Source organism: Molothrus aeneus, chromosome 10 (assembly GCF_037042795.1).
Source record: "Molothrus aeneus isolate 106 chromosome 10, BPBGC_Maene_1.0, whole genome shotgun sequence".
NCBI lineage: Eukaryota > Metazoa > Chordata > Aves > Passeriformes > Icteridae > Molothrus > Molothrus aeneus.
The window spans coordinates 4,584,868-4,607,739 of record NC_089655.1 but is presented as its reverse complement, the minus strand read 5'-3'; the positions used below and the strand labels follow the sequence as shown (position 1 = coordinate 4,607,739).

Below are 22,872 nucleotides of genomic sequence, written 5' to 3'. Positions count from 1 at the left end.
CGCTGCGGCGGCGCCCGGGGCACAAAGGAGCCCTTATGGGCAGAGCGGGGCCCGCGGCTGCCCAGACACCGTGCTCGGACCCCCGGAGGGGAAGCGAGGGCATCCGTGCATCTCCTGCCTCAGTTTCCCCCCTCCTGCAGGCTGGGAGAAGCCAGACTGCCCTGTCCAGGGGCTCCAGCCCATGTTCACCCCAGTGCACCCCACTGTGAGCTCCCCAGCCTGGGAGCTGTGGGACAGAGGGTCCCAGCCCTCCCAGGACCCCCAACCTTCCATGGAGCCCCAGCCCTCCCAGGACCCACAAACTTCTGTGGACCCCCAGCACTCCCAGCCTCTCCAGGATCCCCAGCCCTATCAGGATCCCCAGCACCACAGAATCCACAAACTTCCCAGGAACCCCAGCCCTCCCAGCATCCCCAGCCTTCCCAGGACCCCCACCTGCACATAAATCAGCTATGAAGAAAACATTTTTATACCTATATTCCAATATTCCATCTCTGTGATCAGTTTAGCTAAGAGGGTTTGACAAAATCCATATGGCAAGTCACAGGTCAGAAGCTCCAAGGGGAAAACAGGTGGAGGCTGCAGAACTGTTCAGGAAGGGCCCCTGGGATGGCCCAGGGTGACCAAGTGTGGCTCCTACAGCTTCATCTGGCTGCTACAAAAGCCTCAGGTTAATTTTAGTGAAGCAAAGTGCTGTTAATCTGGGTTGTTCCTGCTGGGCTGGTTAACCCCTGCCTCAGCAGCTGCTAAACACAACTGAGGAAAATCCTGGCTCTGCTTCTCACCCCCCTCCCTCTGACAGCATCACCCCTGCTTCCCAGCTGGAGCTGCTGCCCCACAGCTTCACCCCCAAGGCAACATCTGGACCCCAGAGCCATCCTCCCCGTCCTGCCATCCAGGGCACTGCTGCTGGGGCAGTGCAGGAAGGTTTGTGAGGGTGGATTTGGTGTCACTGTCACCTGTCCCCAACACATCTGTCAGTGCCAGCTTACCCTGACAAAACCCCAGTGTTTTAAAGCTGGGCCAGCATCTCCTCCTGCTCGTGCTGGTCAGGGCAGCAGTGGGGACCTGGATGCACCAGTGTGCCCAAAGCTGTGCCTCACTCCATCCCCTCCTCATCTGTGCTGGAGAGTTTGGCCAACACAGCAATGGGAGCCCCAAAAAACTGTCTGCTTTGCCAAAAAAGGGCTTTGGGGATGCTGCACCCAAAGGAACATCCATGCCCAGGCACCCTTGCCTGAGAGCAAGGGGCAAAACCACAAAACCTCCTCCCAGGGGAGCACTGAGCTCTCCCACGTGGGACAGAGGCCCATTCACCTGGTGACACATGTGAGAGGCACAGCTTACATGCCACTGGGCAAGGCAGCCAGCCTGCCTGGCTTTGGGCAGGACGCCTGGGGCTGCCACAGCAGAGGCAGCTCCAGCAGCGTGTGCTGGTTTGTCCTCAGTGAGCGTGGATGCTGCTGGATGGGACAGCCACCATCTCCCCTGCTCCTCTGAGCACTGTGTCCCCTTGTCACACCCCCCTGACTTCCCTCCCCCTCCCCTAAACCCTCCAAAATCAGGACCTGCTCCAGTGAGCTGTGACCAGACTGATGCAACGATGGATATCAAATAAAATCAAATGAAGGCAAATGATCACGCTCCTGATTAATGATTAAGAGGCTGGAATGTCTTGGCCAGCTGCAGCCAGCCTGGCTCCCTCCAGCCAGGAGCAGGCAGGTGGGATCACCCAGGACCTGGACAATGCAAAGCCTTTGGCTCAAGGTCCCCAAAGAGACCAACCACCAACTTGGTGTCCCTAAACAAAGCCCCCACTGCCTCCCCCTCATGCACAGGAGTCCTGTGGGTCAGTTCCATGTCAGACAAGGGGGGATGCAAAGCAGTGGGAAGCCACAGTGGGCTGCCACATGTCCTAGTCGGACCCTGGGAGCTGCATCTTCTCCTGGAGACTGGTCCACAGCAATGGCAATCCCACATTTTTCCTCTTCTTGTATGGGTGCTGGACAGCATAAAGGTAGGAGGTGTACTGGAGCTCTGGTATGACCATTTTCTGGCAGGTTCTCAGAGTTGTGTTGTCCAAGTCTTGTTTGAGGTTGTAGCCCAGGATATTTGCAGCCCCTGACTGGAAAGGCAGGAGAGCTTTATTCCTGATGTGATCCTTCCTTACTGCCTCCTGCTCTGACAGACAAGTCTCCATGAGCTCCTTCTGTCTGGTCCGCAGGTGATCCACCTCCTTTGCCAGCACCCCCAGCCCTATGGTCTCCTCAATTCTCCTCCAGAAGCTCTGGTTGAAGTGCAGGTAGAGCTTCCAGTCCAGTGAGCACCAGGCTTTTATCTGCTCCTCACTTTCCGGAGTCAACGTCTGGACAGTGTCCTGGCTTCTGGAATTGAGCTTGAAGTAAATCACATCATCCAGATCCCAGCACAAGGTGTGCTTCAGGAGGATCATGGACTCATCAAAGTAGTCTGCTATCAAGATGAGGTGGAAGTTGTGCTCGATCTCCTCCAGGACAGCCTGGGTGTAGTTGGTGTCATCCTTGGCGTTGTTGTTGTAGCCAAAGTCAAACCACATGATATTCCTGGCGTAGATGTTGCTCCTGTAATCTGCTGGCTGGTAATACCTTGTGGGTGACTGCAGGAACTCGTTCACGTTCTTGGAGTTCCTGAAGGCAGGCACATAGTCCTTGTAGTAGATGTAGGAAGACTCCAGCAGAGGAATGGGGTTCCTCAGGATGGAGAAGTAGAAGGTGTTGGCTGCCATCACCTTTTTTACCTATTTGTGGGAGGAAGAAGAGGTTAGTCTGTCTCAGAGGAAAAGAAAAACCAATAATTATCTGCTGCTGTGGAATGCAACATGTGCATCTTTGATTGGTCTCATGTGGTTGTTTTTAATTAATGGCAATTCACAGTCCAGCTGTCTCAGACTCTCTGGTCAGTCATGAGATTTTATTTTCATTCCATTCCTTTCTATTTCTTGCTAGCCTTCTGATGAAATCCTTTCTTCTATTCTTTTAGAATAGTTTTAATATATCAATTTCTTTTAATATAATATATATCATAAAATAATAAATCAGCCTTGTGAAACATGGAGTCAAGATTCTCATCTCCTCCCTCATCCTGGGACCCCTATGAACACCACCACTGTTAGTCCTGTCCCAGCCAAGTTTCTCCTCAGGTGTCGTGGCTCTTTCTTACCTCCGAGGGGTTAAACCGCAGGTGATTGCACATGATGTTGTAATTTTGGCCTATGGTTTCAAAGCCCTCCACAAAGTGGGCCACGAAAGTGCTTGGGTAGCCCAGGTGGAGGAGCTTGTCAGCAGGGAGGGCGACAGTGAGGTTGTACCTCTCTGCAAACCTGAACATGATGTTGAGCACAGTGCTGCTGGCAGTCTTGTGGGTTTTGAGGAACATGACGTTTGTCTTGGCATGGCACGGCGTGGGAGGGATCAGCAGCTCCTCGTGGCTCTTTGAGATTCTGCAGGGAGGTGACAAATGGGGCAAAGAGACTCTCTGGTGCTGCACCCCATCTCTGAGACCTGGCAAAGCCAAACCCAGCTGCTCCTCTGACCCCACACCTGCAGTGGTCCAAGGCTGCACCCAAATCAGCCCCAGCCCTCCAGTGTAGGTGTTTTCCCCCTACAGTTTTCCCTCTCTCCAGACTCTCACTTACCAAAGATTCCAGCTCAATCCCCTTTTCCCACACAGCTGATTTTGTCCCAAAGAGGCTGAGCTTTGGCTAATTCCATTCCTTCCCCAAACCAGGACCTAGTTTTGAGCCACCCCCCTTTGAACATTAGCACAAGGCCTCATGAGAAATAAATCAGATGTCAGAGGCCACGTCCTGGCTGCTCCAGGTACAGGAAATTGTGCAACCTTGCTTCAGCCTCCCTTACCTGTAACTCTTACTCTTCATGTGGAAGAATCCCGAGAGGCAGGAGAGTCCCAGGCAGAAGCTGAAAATGATGAGACACCTGGCATGCCTGGAAAAAAAAAGAGTTTCAGTGGATTTTTACCCAATAGTCCTTTCCCAAACCACCACATTTTGCATCTTGCCCTCAGGAATGTGAGCACAGTTTTATATTTCCGTTTTGGCAGCCAGCTTTGGACCCTGAGCAGGTATTAAAGGCCAGATAGTGAGAAACTGCACTTTCACTATTACTCTCCTAATTTTGCTTTTGGCAAGACACAGTGTGCTTCAGGCAGAGCCTGAGCTCTTCCCACAGCCTCCTGCTCTGCTTGGCTGCCTTTTGTTTTGCTTTTCTTTTGGTTTTCTGGGGCTTTAGAGCTTATTCACTATTCAAACTCCTAGATTATTCACCAGAAAACGAGCCCTTTGTAGGGGTATAAAGACTTCCCTGGTGAGAAACCTGAGCAGCTCCTGTAATCACATCACTCCAGAAGATGAGGATTAGGAAAAAACCCACTAAACTGAGGAAAAAAATCCACTAAACTGAGGTACTTTTGCAATATAAATACGATTTTTCAAGACAAAAATCTGTACAACACCTATAATGGATTTATTACACCCCATTTTGAAATGGGGGGGTGGATAATGATGAGGGAGGAGTCTTTTCCAGCACTAATTAAGCAACCATGATGCATCAAGGGTTCCCTGCACATTGCAGGGGGTTGGAATGGGATGGTCTTTAATGTCTTTTCCAATTCAAACAATCTATGGTACCATGATCATCACCAGTGTACTCCAGCTGGGACACAGAGGGGATCTTTTGAAGGTTTGGTGCCCACCTAAAAGGAATTTTTCACCACCAAGTTTGATCTGACTTCTCTCACCCTGGAAGCTTTTTTAGCTCTGTGTGAATCTCATATTTGCAGACATGGCCAAAATGCAGCAGATCTGGCTCAGGTTTTACACTGTTTTAAGAAGATATCATCCCAATTTCCAGCATGCTATGGTCACACTTGTGGTTTCCTCTCTCCAAAGGGAGCAAGCAAGCCTTCAAGCCCTCCTCCAAAAGCCCTTCCCAAGGCCAGGGGAGACCCTAGCTGGTACCAACCTCTGTCAGGAATTTGCAGCACAGCTTCTGCACACAGAGTTTCAAGACAGACCTGCAGGCAAGATTTCATCAGGATTTCCTAAACTTTTTGCCCCAGGCCTGTTAGGGGGATGGCAGTGGGACAATCCCCTGTCCCTGGAGATGAGGTGGGAGAAGAAAGACAGAGGAGCCCATGGGCAGCGAGCAGGCTCCATGCAGCCCCCACACCAATCTTCTTGGTCTTTCATTTAAACTGAGGCTGCCTTCTATCTGATGGTTTTCCAAAGCACACCACCCTGCCTGCCTGCCTGCCTGGAGGTCCTTCCTAAGCTGACATCCTCCTGCTGCACCTTTTCTGTCGAGTTTAATGGGTGCAGTAACAGTCCATTTATTAATTTAGGTAGTGTCCCCAAAATGGCAACTCTGAATGATGTTTTATGGGGCAAACAAATCACATACACCCAAAATCATCCTGAGGGCAGATACAGATCACAATATGCTCTAGAAGACCCAGAGCATAGGTCCCCCTTCTTGTTCTTCTGGCTCAAGCTGAAAATAACAGACATCTGCATCAAACTAACAAGGTTCTTTTAAATTCAAAGACCTGGAACACAGGCAAGAAATACTAATGGCAAAATCCCTTCTACTGCAAAAAGACAGGCTCTGTAGACCTCTGCACCTTATCACCTCAAGGCATCCCACAATATTTTAATAGTTGTTTACTTAAATGAAGGATTACACAGTGCCATTCTGCCTCCCAATATTCAGACACATTCAGCACACCAAGCCCAACCCCAGCCTAAGTGAATGCTCCCAGAGACCCATTTTGTCTGGACATGCCCCAAACCAAACAACAGCTATATTTTGTCCCTGGAGACACAGGGAGGAATGAACCTTTGAATTGTCTAGACCAAAACTATTTCTTCCTGGAATGGTGGGTTTTAAGAAGCAAGAGTGACTGATCTCTGCAGAACATGGTCCATGCAGGTGCCAGTCCCCAGGCAGAAAGGGCAGGATCCTTGTCCCAGGGGTGACAAACAATGCATTGTCATGGCATGGTGCTTGTTCCTGTGCCTGGGATGGATGGATGGAAGGATGGATGGATGGATGGATGGATGGATGGATGGATGGATGGATGGATGGATGATGGATGGATGGATGGATGGATGGATGGATGGATGGATGGATGGATGGGTGATGGATGGATGGATGATGGATGGATGGATGGATGGATGGATGGATGGATGGATGGATGGATGGATGGATGGATGATGGATGGATGGATGGATGGATGGATGGATGGATGGATGGATGGATGGATGGGTATCTGCCTTCCTGTCACCATGATATTTTCTGAAAAATCTTCTTTGCCCAGGATTCTTCTCCTGGGAAGCTGGGAAACTTCAGCTTCTCCCTGTTTTGCTGCTTTGGAATGTGATTTGGAGAATTGTTTACCCAGCATGTGAATTGTTCTTAATTAATGACCAATCCCAGTCCAGCTGTGTCAGACTCTCTGGTCTGTCATGGGTTTTTATTATTCATTCTTTTATAGCCTCCTGATGTATCCTTTCTCTTTCTTTAGTATAGTTTTAGTATAGCATACAATATAATACAATATAATATAAATAATATAATATAATACAATATAATGTAATACAATATAATACAATACAATAAAATACAATACAATATAATACAATATAATATAATAATAAATCAGCCTTCTGAGAACATGGAGTCAGATTCTCATCTCTCACCTCATTCTGGGGACCCTCATAACACCACAACACCTTCCAGCCCAGGGAACAAGCAGGGAGTGGTGACATGGAGGGAACTCTGCTGCACCTCAGCCCAGCAAAGGTGAGCAAGGAAAGTGTCCAGAGGAAGAGCCAAGGGCAGGGATCCAGGAGATCCCCAGGGAGGAGTGTGGGAAACTGGGGACCCTGGGGATGAGAGGAGGGCTGCAGGTACACAGGGTGCAGGTTAGTGCACCCATGGTGTCCTGTGCCCATCACCCCTGTCAGGGCACTGCACTGTCGGCTGTCCCTGGCTCCAGGGTGACATCCCCACACACACTGGGGGAATAAGGTGGCTGAATAAACAAATCTCTCACACAGCAAACTGATGGCACTTTTCCCTCCTCTTGCAACAAGCCTCCATCATTTCTGCACATCTTGTGCTTGGAAACAAACGAGCTCCTGAAATGTTTCAGGGTTTTTACTGACAGAAAGGGTGTAGGATCTTCACCTGGAGCATACACAGTGTTTTGAACACAGTGTGACTGCTCTCCCAGAAAACAAGTCAGAGCCAGTGTGGGATTTGCTCCCAGACCTGCTTCCAGTGTTCAGTACAGAATAAGACATGACAACTGCTTGAAATTCTGCAGAGAATGATTACATCTCAGGCTCTCTATGTTTCAAATGCATGCAATGGAAATTATGAGAATATCAAGAAGCACTTGGAAAATGCTGTCATGCACTTGGTGTGGTATTTGGGATCGTCCTTTGCAGGACCAGGAGTTGCACTCAATGATCCCTGTGGATCCCTTCCAGCTCAGAATATTCTGATTCTCTGTCTGCAGACCTGCACTGGGGTTTCACCCCAGCTTGGCCCCCACCACCCTGGCACATCTCTGTGAGAGCCTTAAGCTGTGTTCCCTTAGTATCACACACCCCCTTTGTCACAAGACTGCAAGGCTCTGACCTGCACAGCATCATGGAATTGTTTAGGTTGTGAAATACCTCTAAGATCTGGTGCAGCGAAGTTCAGGAGAGAAAGTCCAAATCTGAATGCTGTGCTGAAGTTACCTGAACGAGCCTGGAAAACCTTTGAGCAGCGCATGGGAGACACAAAATTCTAAGAAGCCAAAAAACCCACGGAGCACTTGGTGCCAGAGGTTCCACTTGCCTTTCCAGCCTCTGCTGTGCTTTTTTCCCTTCTGGGAAGAAAACATGGAAATCTATCTCTCTTACACAAAATCTACCTCTCTTAGAGGTGCAGCTATAGATGCTTTAAGGCTTGTGACCCCCTTCTTGTTCCTTTAGCTTAAGCCAAAAATAACAGACATCTGCATCAAACTAGCAAGGTTCTTTTAAATTCAAAGATCTGGAACACAGGCAAGAAATACTAATGGCAAAATGAATCCCTTCCCTGGAGCAAATTGTAACTAACTCTGTGGGTTATTAACAACTTCCAGGGATGACTTGAAGCAGACCTTCCTGCAAAGCAAGTTTTAGTTGGGCACCCCCAGCACTCAGCACCCTCTGCCCTTACCTTGGAGTGCACCCAGGGCTTTTCATGCTGCTGCAGGCTGGGAAATCTCTCCTTTTGCAAACTGACTCCAGTGCCTGTTTGTCTCCTCTGGCTCACAGTGGCCAAGTCTCTATTTCTAGCATCTGTTCACTGCTATAAATGGCTGGGATAGGTGAGGATGAAGGGAGTGGCTAGGTGTTCCCAGAAGGGGGTGGGAGTTAATTAATAAGCCATGAAAAGTGCTGGTATCCAGGACATCAACATGGGCATAAAGAGCTGCCTCGGGACACGGCGTTTGCAGCAGCTTTGCTGGGAAGGAGAGGCTGAACTGGGATTCCTTAGAAGGGATCCTTTTCTCTCCTGGCTGCAGGAGGGAGGCTCACAGGGGCTGCTGGAGGGCACTGGACCTTTGTCACCCTGCACCAGGGGCCATGGTCAGTGACTGCTGTCCCTTTTATCTGCTTCTTGCTCGATGGGTAAGGACAGGAATTCACTGCCAGACACATTTGGCAAGAGCAAACAGGAATGGCGTTCACCTATGGGAAATTCCTCTTAAAACATTTAGACTTCAAATTTTTGGTAAAAATGCAATTACTGTAGCTGGAGGTTAAGAGCTTAATAGACTTGGCTATATGCATGCCTTGGGAGGGAGAAATCTTGTCCCTAAAGGGGCATTATTTTATCTCTGGTGTCATTAACAACTATTACAATTCATATTGTGCAGGAATTTTAGATTCCACTGAGGCTGCTGTACACCAGGACTTCACAAACTGGATTTGATGGTTGCAGTTTGCCCTGGGAGAGCAGAATCTGTCCTGCAGGTCTGGAGGGGGGGTCATCTCCCTGCTCCCCATACTGGGAGGAAGCCACTGCTCTCCTCATTTGGGCAACTAGAAGTGTACCCACACCTCCCAGCCTGGATTAGGGGGCTCTGAGTTGTTACTTTGGTCTTTTACAGCCATGCTGAGTTCCATGCACCTCCTGGTGGTCCCCTTTCCCTCCCCTCACACAGTGCCACCCTTCTAACCCTTGCATACTGTTGGACCCCCTGAACAGCCAAATCCTCAGCACTCCAGGATCCTTCACCTACATTGCTGCATTTCCAGAGCACCGAAATTCACAGCATTTCTTTTTAAATCACAGCTTCCCCAGACCAGCCCCAACTCCAGCACTTTACCAAGATGCAGAGATTAGCAAGGTGTAGGGTTGCTTTCCTTGAGTTTCTTGGTAGAACCTGTGTCAATGTGCTCTTTTATGGAGAATTTCTAGGGTTACTCTTGGCACAGCACCAGCTGCTGCTGGCAGGGAGGGCACATTTCAGCGACCTCTTTCTCCTGTTACATTACACACGTCAGCTGTGGCATTTCTCACTCAGGAGCTGGTAGAGCCCGCAGATCACAAAAGCCCATTTTTTACACTTTTACAATTGATTTATTGCTCTCTCCTGGGGTGTTGTACACAAATTGTCAGCTTTGGTTACACCAAAAAAAAAAAATTATGCCAGGCATGAATACTTGTTCTGATGTGGAGGTGGGCTGGGGTAGGGAAGGGCAGCCAGGTGACACAGAGTTAGTGAGTTGGGGTGAGATTCATCACTCCATCCTGCTCTGCTTCCTCTTGGGGGTCAGGCCCCGGGAGAGCTGCCCCTTGCAGCAGGATGGGGAGAATCAGAAGGAGGACATGCAAAAACTCGTGGGTTGTGATAAGGGCAGTTTAACAGGTAAAGCAAAACCTGCACAAACAAGTGAATCAAAAGGAAATCATTCCCTGCTTCCTGCCGCAGGTGGGTGCTGGGCCATCCCAGGAAAGCTGAGCTCCATCACCCGTAACGGTGACTTGGGAACACCCCCTTCCTCCTTCCTGCCAGGTTTTATTGCTGGGCGCCGCCTCCTCCGGCGTGGGAGAGGGCTGTGCTCAGCCAGCTCGGCTGGGTCCCCTCGCAGCTCCGCACTGGTGAGGAGCAGAACAGACCTTCATGTTGTGTAAGCACCACTCAGCAACAGCTACAACATTCCTGTGCTTCCATCGCTGATCCAAACACAGATCCAGACCAGCCGCTGTCAAGAAAATTAACTCTGTCCCCGCCATAATCCTGTACAGAGAAAGACAAAACCAGTAGAGAGAGCCAAGAAGACCACTGGTTCTAAGTGCAGAGCATTCACATCATTCTAGCGTTTAAGTCTGTCTCAAAAAAATTAGAATTTTGGACAAGAAATGCCTGTCACGCTGACTCTTTCTAAAAATACACATACATGTACCCACCCTGTCTCTCCCTGCTACAAACAACAGTGCACCACTATGTGAAAGCATCACTGAGAACACAGAAGTAAGGTCTAGGAAAGATAAAACAACCCTACACTGCCTCCTCCCTTGTATTCCCCCAGGGAACTGCTCTATTGTTCAGTGCAACAGTGCAACTTACACGGGGCTTTAAGATCTGCAAGTGTAAGGAAGATGTTAAATGGAGCTATGCCAGAACTCCCCTGGCCACAGCCCAGGGTTGTGTGTCTCCTTCCCGAGCACCCTCTCTGTACACAGCTGAAAAAGAGAACTATGGAAAGTTCCACTTCCCCAAAAGAGCTTTTCATGTGGAAAGTCTGTATTTTACACAGTGATGGTCAGTAGTTTAGGGGGAAAAAAAGAAAGAATGGTGTAGGAAAAGGGCAGAAAATATAAACAGCTTGATTCAGAAAGAACTAGCTGCATCCTGGCAGATTTCTTTTCCAAGGACATCATGAACTTCCCATAGCTTTTCATCACCCCACACCCAAGCAGCACAGACTGTCTTCTCTTTTCACAGAGCCACAGAATTCCAGAACCATTTGAGCTGGGAGAGACCTCCAAGACCACTGAGCTCAGCCTGTGACCAATATCCACCTTGTAACCAGGCCAGAGCACTGAGTGCCACATCCAGGTATTCCTTGAACACCTCCAGGGACTCCAGCACCTCCCTGGGCAGCCCCTGCCAATGCCTGGGCACCCCTTCCATGACAAAATTCTTCCTCTTTGCAAGTGATGGCATTGTTCACTTTGCTTTAGCCCAGAAGAGGACAATCAACTCCTCTCTGACTGGTCCTGAAGGATGAAGGGAGAGGTGGGGAGTGTCCCATAATAAAGAGAAAGGGTTGAATGGCCAAGAGTGGAGAGCAGGACTAGGTACTGGCAGGCCATGGAATATATGGAGGTATTTCTGTCAAAAGCATCCACAAGACCAAGCTGAGAGAGATGTGGTCTTAGGAACTGTATTGAGAAGGGCATTGCAACACATTGCTGAGCACAAGCCAGCATCCTTAGTGCAGTCTGACAGTGTGCAGCCTTGTAGAGATTGTGTTCTGCCTACAAACAGAAGAAAACACTCTTTAGGATGGTTTTTCTTTGAAGAACAAGGCTCTGGACGGAACATTTATTTTACTGCTCTGTGGAAGAGCCAACATCACAGAAAAACAGATAGTGGAGAAGATGGCTACTGCATAGGACACAACCTTCCCTTCCCTACTCTCATGGCATCCAGTAAGGCTTTCCAAACCAGTACACCTGAGTAAAATCCATCAATGGGCTCCCTCTGAGCACAGCCTGAGCCAGCTTATTACCTGTCCCCCAGCCCACCCAGGCAGCCCAGGAGAGTCACAGAATCACAGGATGGTTTAGGTTGGAAGCTCACCCTGTTCCAACCCCCCTGCCACTAGCAGGGGACACCTTCCATTAGGCCAGGCCACTCAAATCCCTGTCCAGCCTGGAGAAGATTGTGGGAAAGAGCATAACAGGCTTTGCTGACATCCACTGCTCTGCCCATGTTGAAAGAAAACATCCTTTTGTTGTAAAAAGTTATCAGCTTAGTGAGACGATTTACTTTTGGGAAATGCTCTGGCTCTTTCTTATTACCACCTGCTTCATTTGGATACAAAAGAGCCTAGATTATGAGTGACACATATCAGTAAATAAGGATATAACTAACAAACACCAAGTAAGCCAGAAGATAAATGACTCACTGCCTCTGTAGCAGAAAGGTGACTGTGGTTTTGTACAACAAACCATACATTACAAGACACTGTAGCAAATAAAACCAAACCCCAAAACCAACAAAACCCTTCATGTTAGAATAGAACAGTTCAGCTGGAAGGAACTTAGGACAACCATCTGGTCCAACTGCTTGACCAGTTCAGGGCTGCCCTAAAGTTACACCACTGCTCAAATGCCTCTTGAGCACAGACAGTCTGGGGCATCAACCATCTCTCCAGGGAGCCTGGTGCAGTGTTTGATTATCTGCTCTATAGAGAAACACTTCCTAATGTCCAGCCTGAACCTCCCTGGCCCTGCTTTGAGAGCAGCATTCCCATGAGATCAGCCCTTCCCTCTCCGTGCCCCCTCCTCAGGAAGCTGCAGAGGGGATGGGGCTGTGCCTCAGCCTCCTTCTGTCCAAAGCAGACAAAGCCAGAGCCCTCAGCCTCCTCCCAGGTCACACCTCCCAGCCCCAGCCTGGTTCTCCTCTTCTGGGCACACTCGAGCCCCTTCCCCCATTCCTGACCCTGGAGCTCTCTGGGTGAGGCTGCCCAGAGCTGAGCACAGCCAGGCCATGCCCTCTCCTGTGTCAGTGTCCCCAGGATGCCACCTGCCCTCCTGGCCATGGCTCCTGCTGAGCTGCTGCCCCAGCACCCCCAGACCCTTCCAGGGGCTGCTCCCCAGCCTCTCCCCTCCCAGCTCAGCCTCGTGCCCAGCCTTGCTCCCCCTGAGTGCAGAGCCCAGCACTTGGACTCAGCAGTTCTGTGCCACTGGCATTGCCCCGTGGTGCATCTGTGCAGAGCCCTCTGCAAGGCCTCTCCTCCCTCCAGAGAGCCCACAGCACTCCCAGCACAGTCACACAGTGGTTTGGCTTGGAAGGGCCCTGAAAGCCCATCCCATTCTACTTCTCTGCTATGGGCAGGGACACCTGCCACTAGACCAGGTTGCTCCAAGCCCATCCTTTTGGATTATCACTTCAGGTTATCCCAGGTATTATCCAGCCAGGTTGGGAGGGATAATTTCACACCTCTATGTGAGAGCAAATCCTGATTTGCTGTGAAGAACAGACTGGAAGTCAAGGAAGCAGGAAACACTGGCATGCCTAGAGCCTGCCCCTGGCCAAGCAGGAGGGCTGGGATCCCCCCCATCATCCTGGCTGCTGCTATTTCTCCTCCAGGTAATAAAATCCAGAAGCTGGGTCTCCAGAACCCTTTCTTCTCTAGGCAGTCCTTCCAGCACTGCAAACCTGTACATGGGACAACACTGGTGCTTAGTTGGGATAGCCTGGAGGTGGCATCACTAAAGAGGCCATGGCCAGATGTTGTTGTGGGCTTTGGGATAAGTGTATTAGATAAAACAAGTGAGGAAGTGTCTCAGGTTTGGCTGGGTGTGTATTAAATTACCATCTGTTAAAGGCAGGGCAGTTATCCTCTGTTCATTGGGCAGTTTGTTTTATCTTTTCCACACCCACTCCTCCCTCCAGGAGATCTCTTGTGAGTGTCCCTGCAGAGCTGATCCAATTCCATCATCCCATGGGGAGATGCTGCGCCCAGGGGAGGAGCCAAGCATTCCTACCTGGATCCAATGTGAGCCTGGCACAGCCCAGCAGCCTTTGCCCAGTGCATTGCCAGAGGAGCAGCTTCTGCTGCCCTGCATGGCCAGAGGGAGCCCAGGCCCATCTCCAGCAGCCCTGGAGCTGCAGAGGAAAACTCCCCCCTTGTGCAGGATCCCTGCTCCAGCAGAACCACAGCTGGCACTGCAGGAGGGCTGAGCCCCCATGGGATGGGGCTGTGCCACCCCCCTGGCACACAGGGGACAGGGCATGGTCTGACTCTGTCAATGGTTTTGTTTGTTTGTACTACTGCAATTTTATTTTAATTTTCCTAGTAAAGAACTGTTATTCCTATTCCCATATATTTACCTGAGAGCCTCTTAGTTTCAAAATCATAACAATTCAGAGGGAGAGGGTTTACATTTTCCATTCCAGGGGAGGCTCCTGCCTTCCTTAGCAGACACCTGTCTGTTCAAACCAAGACAGGAAGAGCAACACCTTCACTTGGAAGACTTACATCCACAGGCTCTCCTGTGTCTCTGATGCTTCACTTGCACAGCCCAAGTGAGAAAACGCCTCCTTTGGCTGCTGTCACTGATAAATCAAAGCAAACCCAAGGAGACAGAGAGTTGGAATACTCATACACACACAGTATCTCCATGTTTGGTTTCAGTGTTCAGACTAAGTAGAAATCCCAGCAGTGTGTTCTTCAGCAAGAGCAGGCACCCCCAAAAAGAGCAACCCCACTCCTTTACTTGTTCCATCCCATTAACAAAATCAAACACAGAGCACTCCATGTTCTTGCTGATCCAGGATGCTTATGGCCCAAGTGCAGGTACAGAGCTGGAGCTGCCCTGCTCTGCTGCCTCCTCAGCACGTGCTCCCCTCAGGAGCTGAGGGCAGAGTCTTGTAGGGGTTGAGGATCCCTTTGGGGTCCAGCATGGCTTTGAACTGCTGCATGAGCAGCACTGCCTGGCGTGGTTTGCTGTAGTGAATGAAGTGCCTCTTCTTGAAGCCCAGCCCGTGCTCTGCACTGATGCTCCCACTGTATCTGGCAGTCCATTCGTACACGAAGGGCTCGATGGCATCCAGCAGGGAATGGCTGTAGGACTCTGCCGTGATGTTCAAGTGCAAGTTCCCATCTCCTGGAAGAAAACATTGCACAGCTGGGTCTGGGGGAAAAACCTGGTGGCCCTGCAATGGATACTCATTCCTGTTCTCAAACAACAGGGCCTTTGTTAGTCTGCAAACTGTGCAGAAAGGACAAGCTCACTGTCCTACAAATGTCAGCCTCTCCGTGCACAAATAATTCAAATGGGATCTTTGCTTTTCCATGCTCCAAGTGCAGTATTTGAGGAAAGGTTCTGAGTTAAGCTACTTTCAAACTCTGACTTTTGTGATTTTCAAATTCCCACTGTGCTGCATTAATGTTTGTGCCACCACCGTGATGCAATGACAAAGACTTGCCCAATGGCATTTCATAATGATTATTAGATTTTAACATGGTCCTTCATCACTTTTTCTCTCCCTATTATGTTTGTGCAATGCCCTAAATGTGCTTTGGCACTGTGTCAATAGAAACAAAGAAAGCAGAACAACTTCTCCTTTTGCCACTGTGTGTGACAGGATTTGATTAAGCACAGAGTTGCTGGGTACTCCAAAAGACAAAACACACAAAGAAAAATACAACTTGCTCATCCTTCTCCTGCATCCTAGCAAACCCTCACTGCACACAGCTTAGTCCTCAAAGAGCTACCAACAGGAAGCCTTTGTTATGCAATGTGTCTTTCAAATGATCCCTAATCAAGTGTGCTCAACAGTGTTCCAGATTTTTTTGTAACAGAACAGCTCTCCTAAATGACCAGTTTACCTGCTTGTAAAATCAGATTAGTTTCCTAGCAAGCCGACAAATCTATCAGCCTTTCTGTGCATTTATCACTCTCTGTTGGAGGGTTAATGGCTCACAAAAAAATGATTTCCAGTAGGATTAATCACTTTGGACAATAAAGTGGTTATCTGCCAAATGTGTCTAAGTTCATCCACCAAACTGATGGCCCAATTGAACAAATTACATATTTAAATAGAAAGTACACATCCAGAAGATACAGATGACCAGTTCCATGGCTCACTGGCCAGCAACCTGCCATCAGTACATGGAAAACAGTCTGAAAGCAGTGAAATTCAAACACAAAGATCCTGATGCATCCTCCTCTTCCACAGCCCTCAATTTAAGCCTCTCACCCACAGCACAGAGGGGCCATCACCTCCTTTCCCAGCACCCCTGTGGCATTCACATTCTCTGAAAAAATCCCTTTGCCCAGGATTTTTCTCCTGGGAAGCTGAGAAGCCTCAGAGAAAAGGGAAACAATTCTTATCTCATTTGCTTCTCCTGTGTTTTGCCCCTTTGGAATGTGTATGGAGATTGTTTATCCACAGGTGATTATTCCATTGGATTCTGGTGTGAGTTATTTTGACTCATTGGCCAATCAGGGTCAAGCTGTGTCAAGACTCTGGAAGAGTCATGAGTTTTCATTATTATCTTTTGAGCATTGTGTAAGTATCCTTTCTGTATTCTTTAGTATAGTTTAGTATAGTATAATACCATAAAGTAATAAATGAGCCTTCTGAGAACACGGAGTCAGATTGGTCATTCCTGCCTTTGCTGGGGCATTCCCTGCAAATCCAAGAGACCCCCACTTACCCAAGTGGCCATAGCCCACCACGTTTTTGGCAGTCTGGCCCAGCCGAGCCCTCATGTCAGTGACGAGCTCATAGAGCTTTCCCAGGGGCAGGGAGATGTCGTACTTGTACACATAACCCTCGTGAGTGAGGGCCTCGGTGATCCTCTCCCGCAGGCTCCACAGCACCTGAGCAATGAGGGATCACAGAAATCCACATCAGCCAAGCAGCTCTTGGCTTCCATGCATACACCAAACCTGAGTCTGAACACTTGCCTATATAAAACACAAAGAGATTTGTGGGAGAGGAAACACTGACTTGCCTTTATTTTCTTCTCATCCGTTGCCACAGTTCCATCAGTGACCAAACCAGAAGCCATGGCCTGTTCTAGGAAGCTGTTCAATTTTTCTTCATCGTGAGTTGAGTTGGAGCCCGAAGTTTCAATTAAAACATAAAAAGGGCTGTCTGAGAATGAGGGTAAACAAAGTAAGTAGATGCCCTGGGGCAAAACAGAGGAATTCAGGGCAGGTTTTTGAGTTTCCCCCACATGTTAAGTGCCCAGACTCCCTGGTGCCAGAGAGAGCACTTCACTGACATGCTAGATCTTTTATTAAGCAACCACTTCCCAGAAAGCTAGCAGTTTTGTGAGGACAAATACAAGTAAAAAGTCTCATCTTTAAAGATAAAAGGTGTTTGGAATGGATATACTAGGTACAAAAATTATGAGGGATGCCCACACAATCACCAACCTTTTAAAAGTCAGTGAGTCAACTTTTTAAAATGAGTCAATTTTTAGAAGTGTTTAAAAGTAGTCTAAAAATCCCCAAGAAGGGGATTCCCTGCCCCTTTCTACAGTGTGAATATCACTGGTACCTGCCACTGGGCTGGATAGCTTGAGATGTGTCTCAACCAGTTCCATGCACTTCTCATCCATGAACTCGTAGGCAGACAGGATCTCACCCAGCATGGCTCTGCAGGTTGTGAATGTTTCCAGAACCTTGGCAAAACTCTGACACCCTTCAGACAAAACAGACAGGAATCATGACCAAAAAACAGACACCACCCCAAACCCTCTGGAGGTTTCTGAGAAGTAAACCAATCTCAGTGAAGGCTCCCCACAAACAACTCTGGACCTGCTGAGGGACATCCAGAAGCAGCTTTTAAGCAGCCTGGCCACATACTTTGCTGATCCAGAGCCTGACCTGCAGATGTGATTTCTCAGCCTTGCCTCATCACCTGGTCACTCACCTGACTCCTGGATGGTGGCTGCCTCTGCCTGCTGTCACAGTCTTGCCCTGCTCATCTCTTGAGCCTGTCAGACCAGGCCCTCCCTCACCAGTGAGGGGACTGTCCTGCCTGCCTGCTCACCCTGCTAAGCTCCTGGCTCCACTTTCCTTACAGAACAACCTGCCCTTGCAGATATTTCAACAGGTATTAAATACCTGCACAGGTATTTTAGCACAGAGCCGTACACTATTTCCAAGAAACCAGTTGATGCTGGCAGTCCAGCTCAGCAGGCTGAGCAATGCTTTCTCCTCTCTATCCCTATTCCCAGCCTTTGAATTCAGGTGTGAAGTCATTCATATCAACTTCTACCTAGGAATGCCACATTCACAGCCTTGGGCTTCTGAGGACAGAGTATGGAGACAGCAGTGATAACTCCCAAGGTCCCCTCGGATCCGATGAAGAGCTGCTTGAGGTCATAGCCCGTGTTATCTTTGCGCAGAGAGGTCAGACAGTCCAGAGCTGAGCCATCAGCCAGCACCTGTGGGAACAGGGGCCCAGTCAGAGCACCTGCCTAGGAATCTGCTGCCTTTGGGAATGAACTCATCACCAAGCTGATGGGAAGTGTCACAGTGTCACTCCCCTTGAGCACGTGACACAGTTGCAGCCCATTCCCACACTGCTCCTCCATTCCCAGCTCTTCCCCGTCTCTATATCCTACCCCAGTAGGATAGAGTAGGTATTTCCTTCCTACTTCTCTACTTCCATCAGGAGAAGTAATAGCAGAAGATCCACTTTGCTCTGCTTTTCATACTAATGGTGGAGAAGACCAGACATTCTCTGCAGCCCTAGCTCCCACTATCCAGCAGAAAAGGAAAGCTACTTGAAACAGTGAACAGTTAAGCAGAATGAAGTAAACCCTCTGCCACTTGAGCCTTAAATTAAGGCTGAGTATCTCCAAGACAGGTTACTAAAGGCTTTTTGACATTAGAGCCAAACTGACCTCAGACAAATGCTCTCCTTTCTAAGTCTACACAGTAAAACAAAGCCATGCTTTTGTTCCCTGCCCAAATTTTGTCCCCAGCCATGAAAACTTTTAGAACTCCTAATCCAGCCTTTACATCCCAAGGCACTCGCCTGTAGGACAGGAGCAGCTGAGAAACAGCAGAGACTCTAGGACACAGCCAAATGAACCCAAAGCAGACAGCTCTGTTATGGGGTGGGCTTTAAACCCTAATCTTCAAAGTCCCATCCAACACAAACCAGTTTGTGATCCTATGATTCTATTAAAATCCGAGTGAGCAGCCACTAGAAGAGAGTGTTGCAGGATGGATTTAGCAGAGTGTTCCAGAGACCCTCTGCTCAGAGGAACCAACTCCATGCAGATAACCTGGGATGGCCCAACCTCTCCCTACCTTCTTTTCACTTATCTGGATTAGAAAACCACCTAACACCACCTCTGTCAGCAAGCAGTGGAAGTCAGGAAGCTGGAAACTGCAGCAGCAATAACACGCTACACGCATGAAGACATGCGCTGACCCTTCTCAAAAGAGCCCAACAAGGAAAAGATAAAGAGTGGAAGCCTGGAGAGGAACCTGGCAGTGTGCTGGGCAGTCAGAAGAGCAGGAAGCAGTACAGCAGAGGATTATACAAGAAGGGAACTGCCAGGTACTCGCCTTACCACTTCCAGGCCCAGCACGGTCCCTCGCAGAGAGCCGTACCTCAGGAGCCGCAGGCCCCCGGCGTTGGTGGCCACGTTCCCCCCGATGTGGCAGCTGCCCTTGGCTCCCAGGTCGAGTGGCATGATGAAGCCCTGCTCCTCCAAGTACTCACTGAGCCTCTCCAACACACAGCCTGCCTGGCACACAAGGATTCCTGCAACACAAACACCATGCTACAAGCTGATGGCCAAGAAGAAGGTGCCTCCTCAAGAAGCAGGAGCAGTTTGAGCAGATACAAGCACCACTTTCTTCAAAACTTCCTGGGATTCAGTTTAAATGCAGAAATCTGTGCATGTTCCAGGGAGCTGCCCCCTCCTCAAGCCTCAGGGAGCTTAGCTATTGCCTCAATATCCCATCACCCACAACTGTAGACTGGTAAAACACAGTCACATGAAATGTGTCTCTGTCTGTTGTTCTCCCTCTCTGAACAGAGATACTCACACCAGCCTAACCCCCCAAATCCAAACAAACCTCCTTATGATGCTGCTGGGCTGAACCCTGCTGATCCTGCTGCTATCTGTTCCCAGGAAAATGCCTGTTTTGTGTTTTGGGGCTCATTTCTGTGCTTCACATCCCTGGAATATTTACCAGACACCTTGTCAAAGCTGATGATCTGGTTCATAAGAGCAGTGGAGAGAATGATCTCGTCAAAGACAGGAACGCTGCCCCCAACAAGGCCTGTGTTGCCCCCCTGAGGGTTCACTGCCAGGTTCCTCTCATGGCAGTACCTGGAAGGAAAAAGTTCTCTGAATTTTTATGCATTTAAAAGCCACAATCAGTCTGTCAGACAAGTTTCATCTCTACATGAATGACAGTGCTCCTTAAAATTAAGCAGCATTTCACTGAAAGAATAAATTGATGGAAGGAGAGAGTTTCAATGACAAAGTGAGAAAGGGCAATTTCTGTCTGAACTCAGCCTAGGGCTGAGCAAAGAACCAACACTTGAGGTTAGACCCCTACACATGTGGCACACATCATCTGCCTGGAAAGCACTGCTTCTGTTTCTATAGCAGTCTGTTCTAACAGCTTGGGCTCCCCAGTGGGCTCTGTCAGCCATCCTCTGGCAGTGCTTTCAGACATGAGTGCCCTCCTCCTCCCAAGAAATTCATGTCCTGTAGGCAACAAAATGTGCACCTGTGCCTCAGCTGCTGCACCTGCCACATCCCTGCCAAGCAGCACCCACCACATCCCCTCTGAGCTCACAGCAGCTCCTGCACAAGGGATGGCACAGAGCCCACGGCACCAGAGCTCCCTCAGAAGCCCTGCCTGCCTCTCCTGTGCTCTGCACCCCTGTTTGAACAGAGCCAGGAGCACGTTCCTGCAGCTGTCAGCTCCTCAGCCAAACAGTGATCTGGCATAGCACTGCCCAACCAGAGCTGTGCTCACACCAGGGTGGATAAAACAGACCCTCAAACTGCCTGGTTCTGCCCTAACCTTCTTCACCTTTCCAAACAGACCCTCCTGAATCTTTCACGAAACTGCTCTTTTCTGAGCACCTGTACAACACCTAATTTTAGCCAGTTATCAGAGCAGAAAAGTCATGAAGAAAACTAACTCAGCAAGTCCAGTGCTTAAGGAATTGGTGTCTGAACACCTACAAGCTGCCTTCAGGTGCTGGATCATCCCTGGCTCGACCCAAGTCTCCTCAACACCAAGCCCAGCAGAAAAGGTGTGTGTTACCTGAGAATCTGAGACACCTCTGCTGTGGTCTGGGGCTTCAACACCAGCTGGCTGCAGCCTGCAATGAAAGCAAGGGACTCTCAAGGCAAGCTGTGGCTCTGCAGAGGTCAGAAAGAAACAGGGGGGAAAAGATGAGGTGGGAAATAACGATGCTCCCTCCACTGTTAGGCATTTCAACCACTTTGACAACAAACATTTCAACAGCAGCCTTTCCCTTAAAGCCCTGCAAAAAACTTTGCATGTATAGGCAGACTTGGGTGCCAATGGAGGCAATGGGAAACAGTTTAAATTCTCATGAAATCTATGAGAGAAGGAACAGAGAATTCACAATGCTTGATTTAGAAACACAGAATCACAGGATGATTTGGGTTGGAAAGGACCTAAAAGTTGATCTCATTCCATGGGCAGGGACACCTTCCACTATCCCAGGTTGCTCCAAGCCCTGTCCAGCCTGGCCTTGGACACTTTCAGGGATCTAGAGGCAGTCACAGCTTCTCTGGGCACCCTGTGCCAGGGCCTCCCCACTCTCCCAGGGAAGAATTTCTTTCCAATATCCCATCTATCCCTGCCCTCTGGCAGTGGGAAGCCATTCCCCCTTGTCCTGCCACTCCAGGCCCACATAAAGTCTCTCTCCCTCCTTTTTATAAGCCCCATTAAGGTACTGGAAGGCTGCAATCAAATCTCCCAAAAGCTTTCATATTCTTTTGTGAGGTTTAATCAAAACTGTTAGCTGAATCAATTTGTCTCAGGAAAAAATTAAGTTAGAGGGTTTAGATTTTTTTTAAATTATTTTTGAGAAAGCCTATAAGTTTTCCAGCTTATTCTTATTGTCAGGTAATTCTTAAAGGAATAATTTTATGAGAAAAACTAATTTTGGATGGGGAGGCACTCATCTGTTTTCTGGTGACCAGTGACAGGACCCGAGGGAACAGCTGGAGCTGCGTCAGGAAAGGGTTAGGGCGGGTATCAGGGAAAGGTTCTTACTCCAGAGAAGGCTCCCCAGGGAATGGGCACGGCCCCAGGGCTGCCAGAGCTGCAGCAGCATTTGGACAATGCTCTCAGGCACAGGGTGGGATTGTCGGGGTGTCCGTGCAGGACCAGGAGCTGGACTCCATAATCCTCATGGGTCCCTTCCAACTCTACGGCCTGTACAGACGCGATCCGCCATTAATAAAGATAAGCTTTCCTTTGGCAAACTCCTTGTTCCGGTAATTAACGGAGGCAGGAAGGAGGTTTCACCGCGCGGCTCGCTTACCTCGCACCGACTTCAGCCAGTCCACATTAAATGGCTTCACCTCCTCCTCGCCGGTGACCACCCTGCCGGGCATGAGGCGCTCGAAGAAAGCCACATCGCCATCCGCCAGCCGGCCGAAGGGCAGCCTCCGCACCGCGTACCGCTCGCAGGTCGGCACCACCTCCCGGGAGCCAGCACAGCCCCTGGCCCGGGGCACACCGGGGAGCTCCCGGTTCCCTCGGCAGCTCCTGAGCCAGGCGGCCCCGCGGCGCCACACGACTGCGGCAGCCATGGGCAAAAACCGCGGCTTCGCTCCGTGAGGGCGGCTCTTCCGCTGCTCCCACCGCCACACGCGGCCTTCTCAGTGTGGTCTAGCGCGGACCGGGAGGGAAAAGTCAGGCTTCTCCCGGTAAAACGGAAGATTCCAAGGACGCTCCGGGGCCTGGAAGCGGCGGGGACGCGCCGCTCGCCTCACTCCGAGCCGCCAGGGGGCGCTGCCGCCCGCCGCGATGAGCGCGAACGCGCTCAGCGCGG

The 22,872-nt window shown here is 49.7% G+C and overlaps 2 protein-coding genes across 6 annotated transcripts; both read right to left on the bottom strand.

The window, feature by feature from the left end:
- Positions 1-460: 460 nt before the first annotated feature.
- GAL3ST2 (galactose-3-O-sulfotransferase 2) lies at positions 461-4,120 on the bottom strand. Its single transcript, XM_066556523.1, has 3 exons — positions 3,897-4,120; positions 3,199-3,478; positions 461-2,776 (listed from the first exon to the last, which is right to left on the bottom strand). Exons 1-3 carry the CDS (start codon positions 3,914-3,916, stop codon positions 1,916-1,918), a joined length of 1,161 nt encoding a protein of 386 aa, XP_066412620.1. The 5' UTR covers positions 3,917-4,120; the 3' UTR covers positions 461-1,915.
- A 9,971-nt stretch (positions 4,121-14,091) lies between these two features.
- On the bottom strand, positions 14,092-22,787 carry D2HGDH (D-2-hydroxyglutarate dehydrogenase). Of its 5 annotated transcripts, none has more exons than XM_066556937.1 (9): positions 22,360-22,787; positions 21,105-21,162; positions 20,013-20,152; positions 19,385-19,578; positions 18,076-18,244; positions 17,353-17,496; positions 16,802-16,944; positions 16,502-16,667; positions 14,092-14,945 (listed from the first exon to the last, which is right to left on the bottom strand). In XM_066556937.1, exons 1-9 carry the CDS (start codon positions 22,628-22,630, stop codon positions 14,671-14,673), a joined length of 1,560 nt encoding a protein of 519 aa, XP_066413034.1. In that variant the 5' UTR covers positions 22,631-22,787; the 3' UTR covers positions 14,092-14,670. The 5 variants fall into 5 exon arrangements, with proteins under 5 accessions (XP_066413034.1, XP_066413035.1, XP_066413036.1 ...); XM_066556938.1 differs by having other exon boundaries at positions 21,105-21,202; positions 22,360-22,471; XM_066556939.1 differs by having other exon boundaries at positions 20,020-20,152; positions 21,105-21,202; positions 22,360-22,471.
- Between the last annotated feature and the right edge of the window lie 85 nt (positions 22,788-22,872).

What these genes read in the sequence shown, in the direction of transcription:
- D2HGDH (XM_066556937.1), bottom strand. Translation starts at nt 22,630, where the DNA reads ATGGCTGCCGCAGTCGTGTGGCGCCGCGGGGCCGCCTGGCTCAGGAGC. An exon ending in CTGGCTGAAGTCGGTGCGAG is followed by an intron (nt 21,163 to 22,359) that starts GTAAGCGAGCCG and finishes CTTTCATTGCAG; the next exon opens with GCTGCAGCCAGCTGGTGTTG. An exon ending in CAGCTTTGACAAGGTGTCTG is followed by an intron (nt 19,579 to 20,012) that starts GTAAATATTCCA and finishes TTTGTGTTGCAG; the next exon opens with GAATCCTTGTGTGCCAGGCA.
- GAL3ST2 (XM_066556523.1), bottom strand. Translation starts at nt 3,916, where the DNA reads ATGAAGAGTAAGAGTTACAG. An exon ending in ATGAAGAGTAAGAGTTACAG is followed by an intron (nt 3,479 to 3,896) that starts GTAAGGGAGGCT and finishes ACCTCCCTGCAG; the next exon opens with AATCTCAAAGAGCCACGAGG. An exon ending in TGCGGTTTAACCCCTCGGAG is followed by an intron (nt 2,777 to 3,198) that starts GTAAGAAAGAGC and finishes TCCCACAAATAG; the next exon opens with GTAAAAAAGGTGATGGCAGC.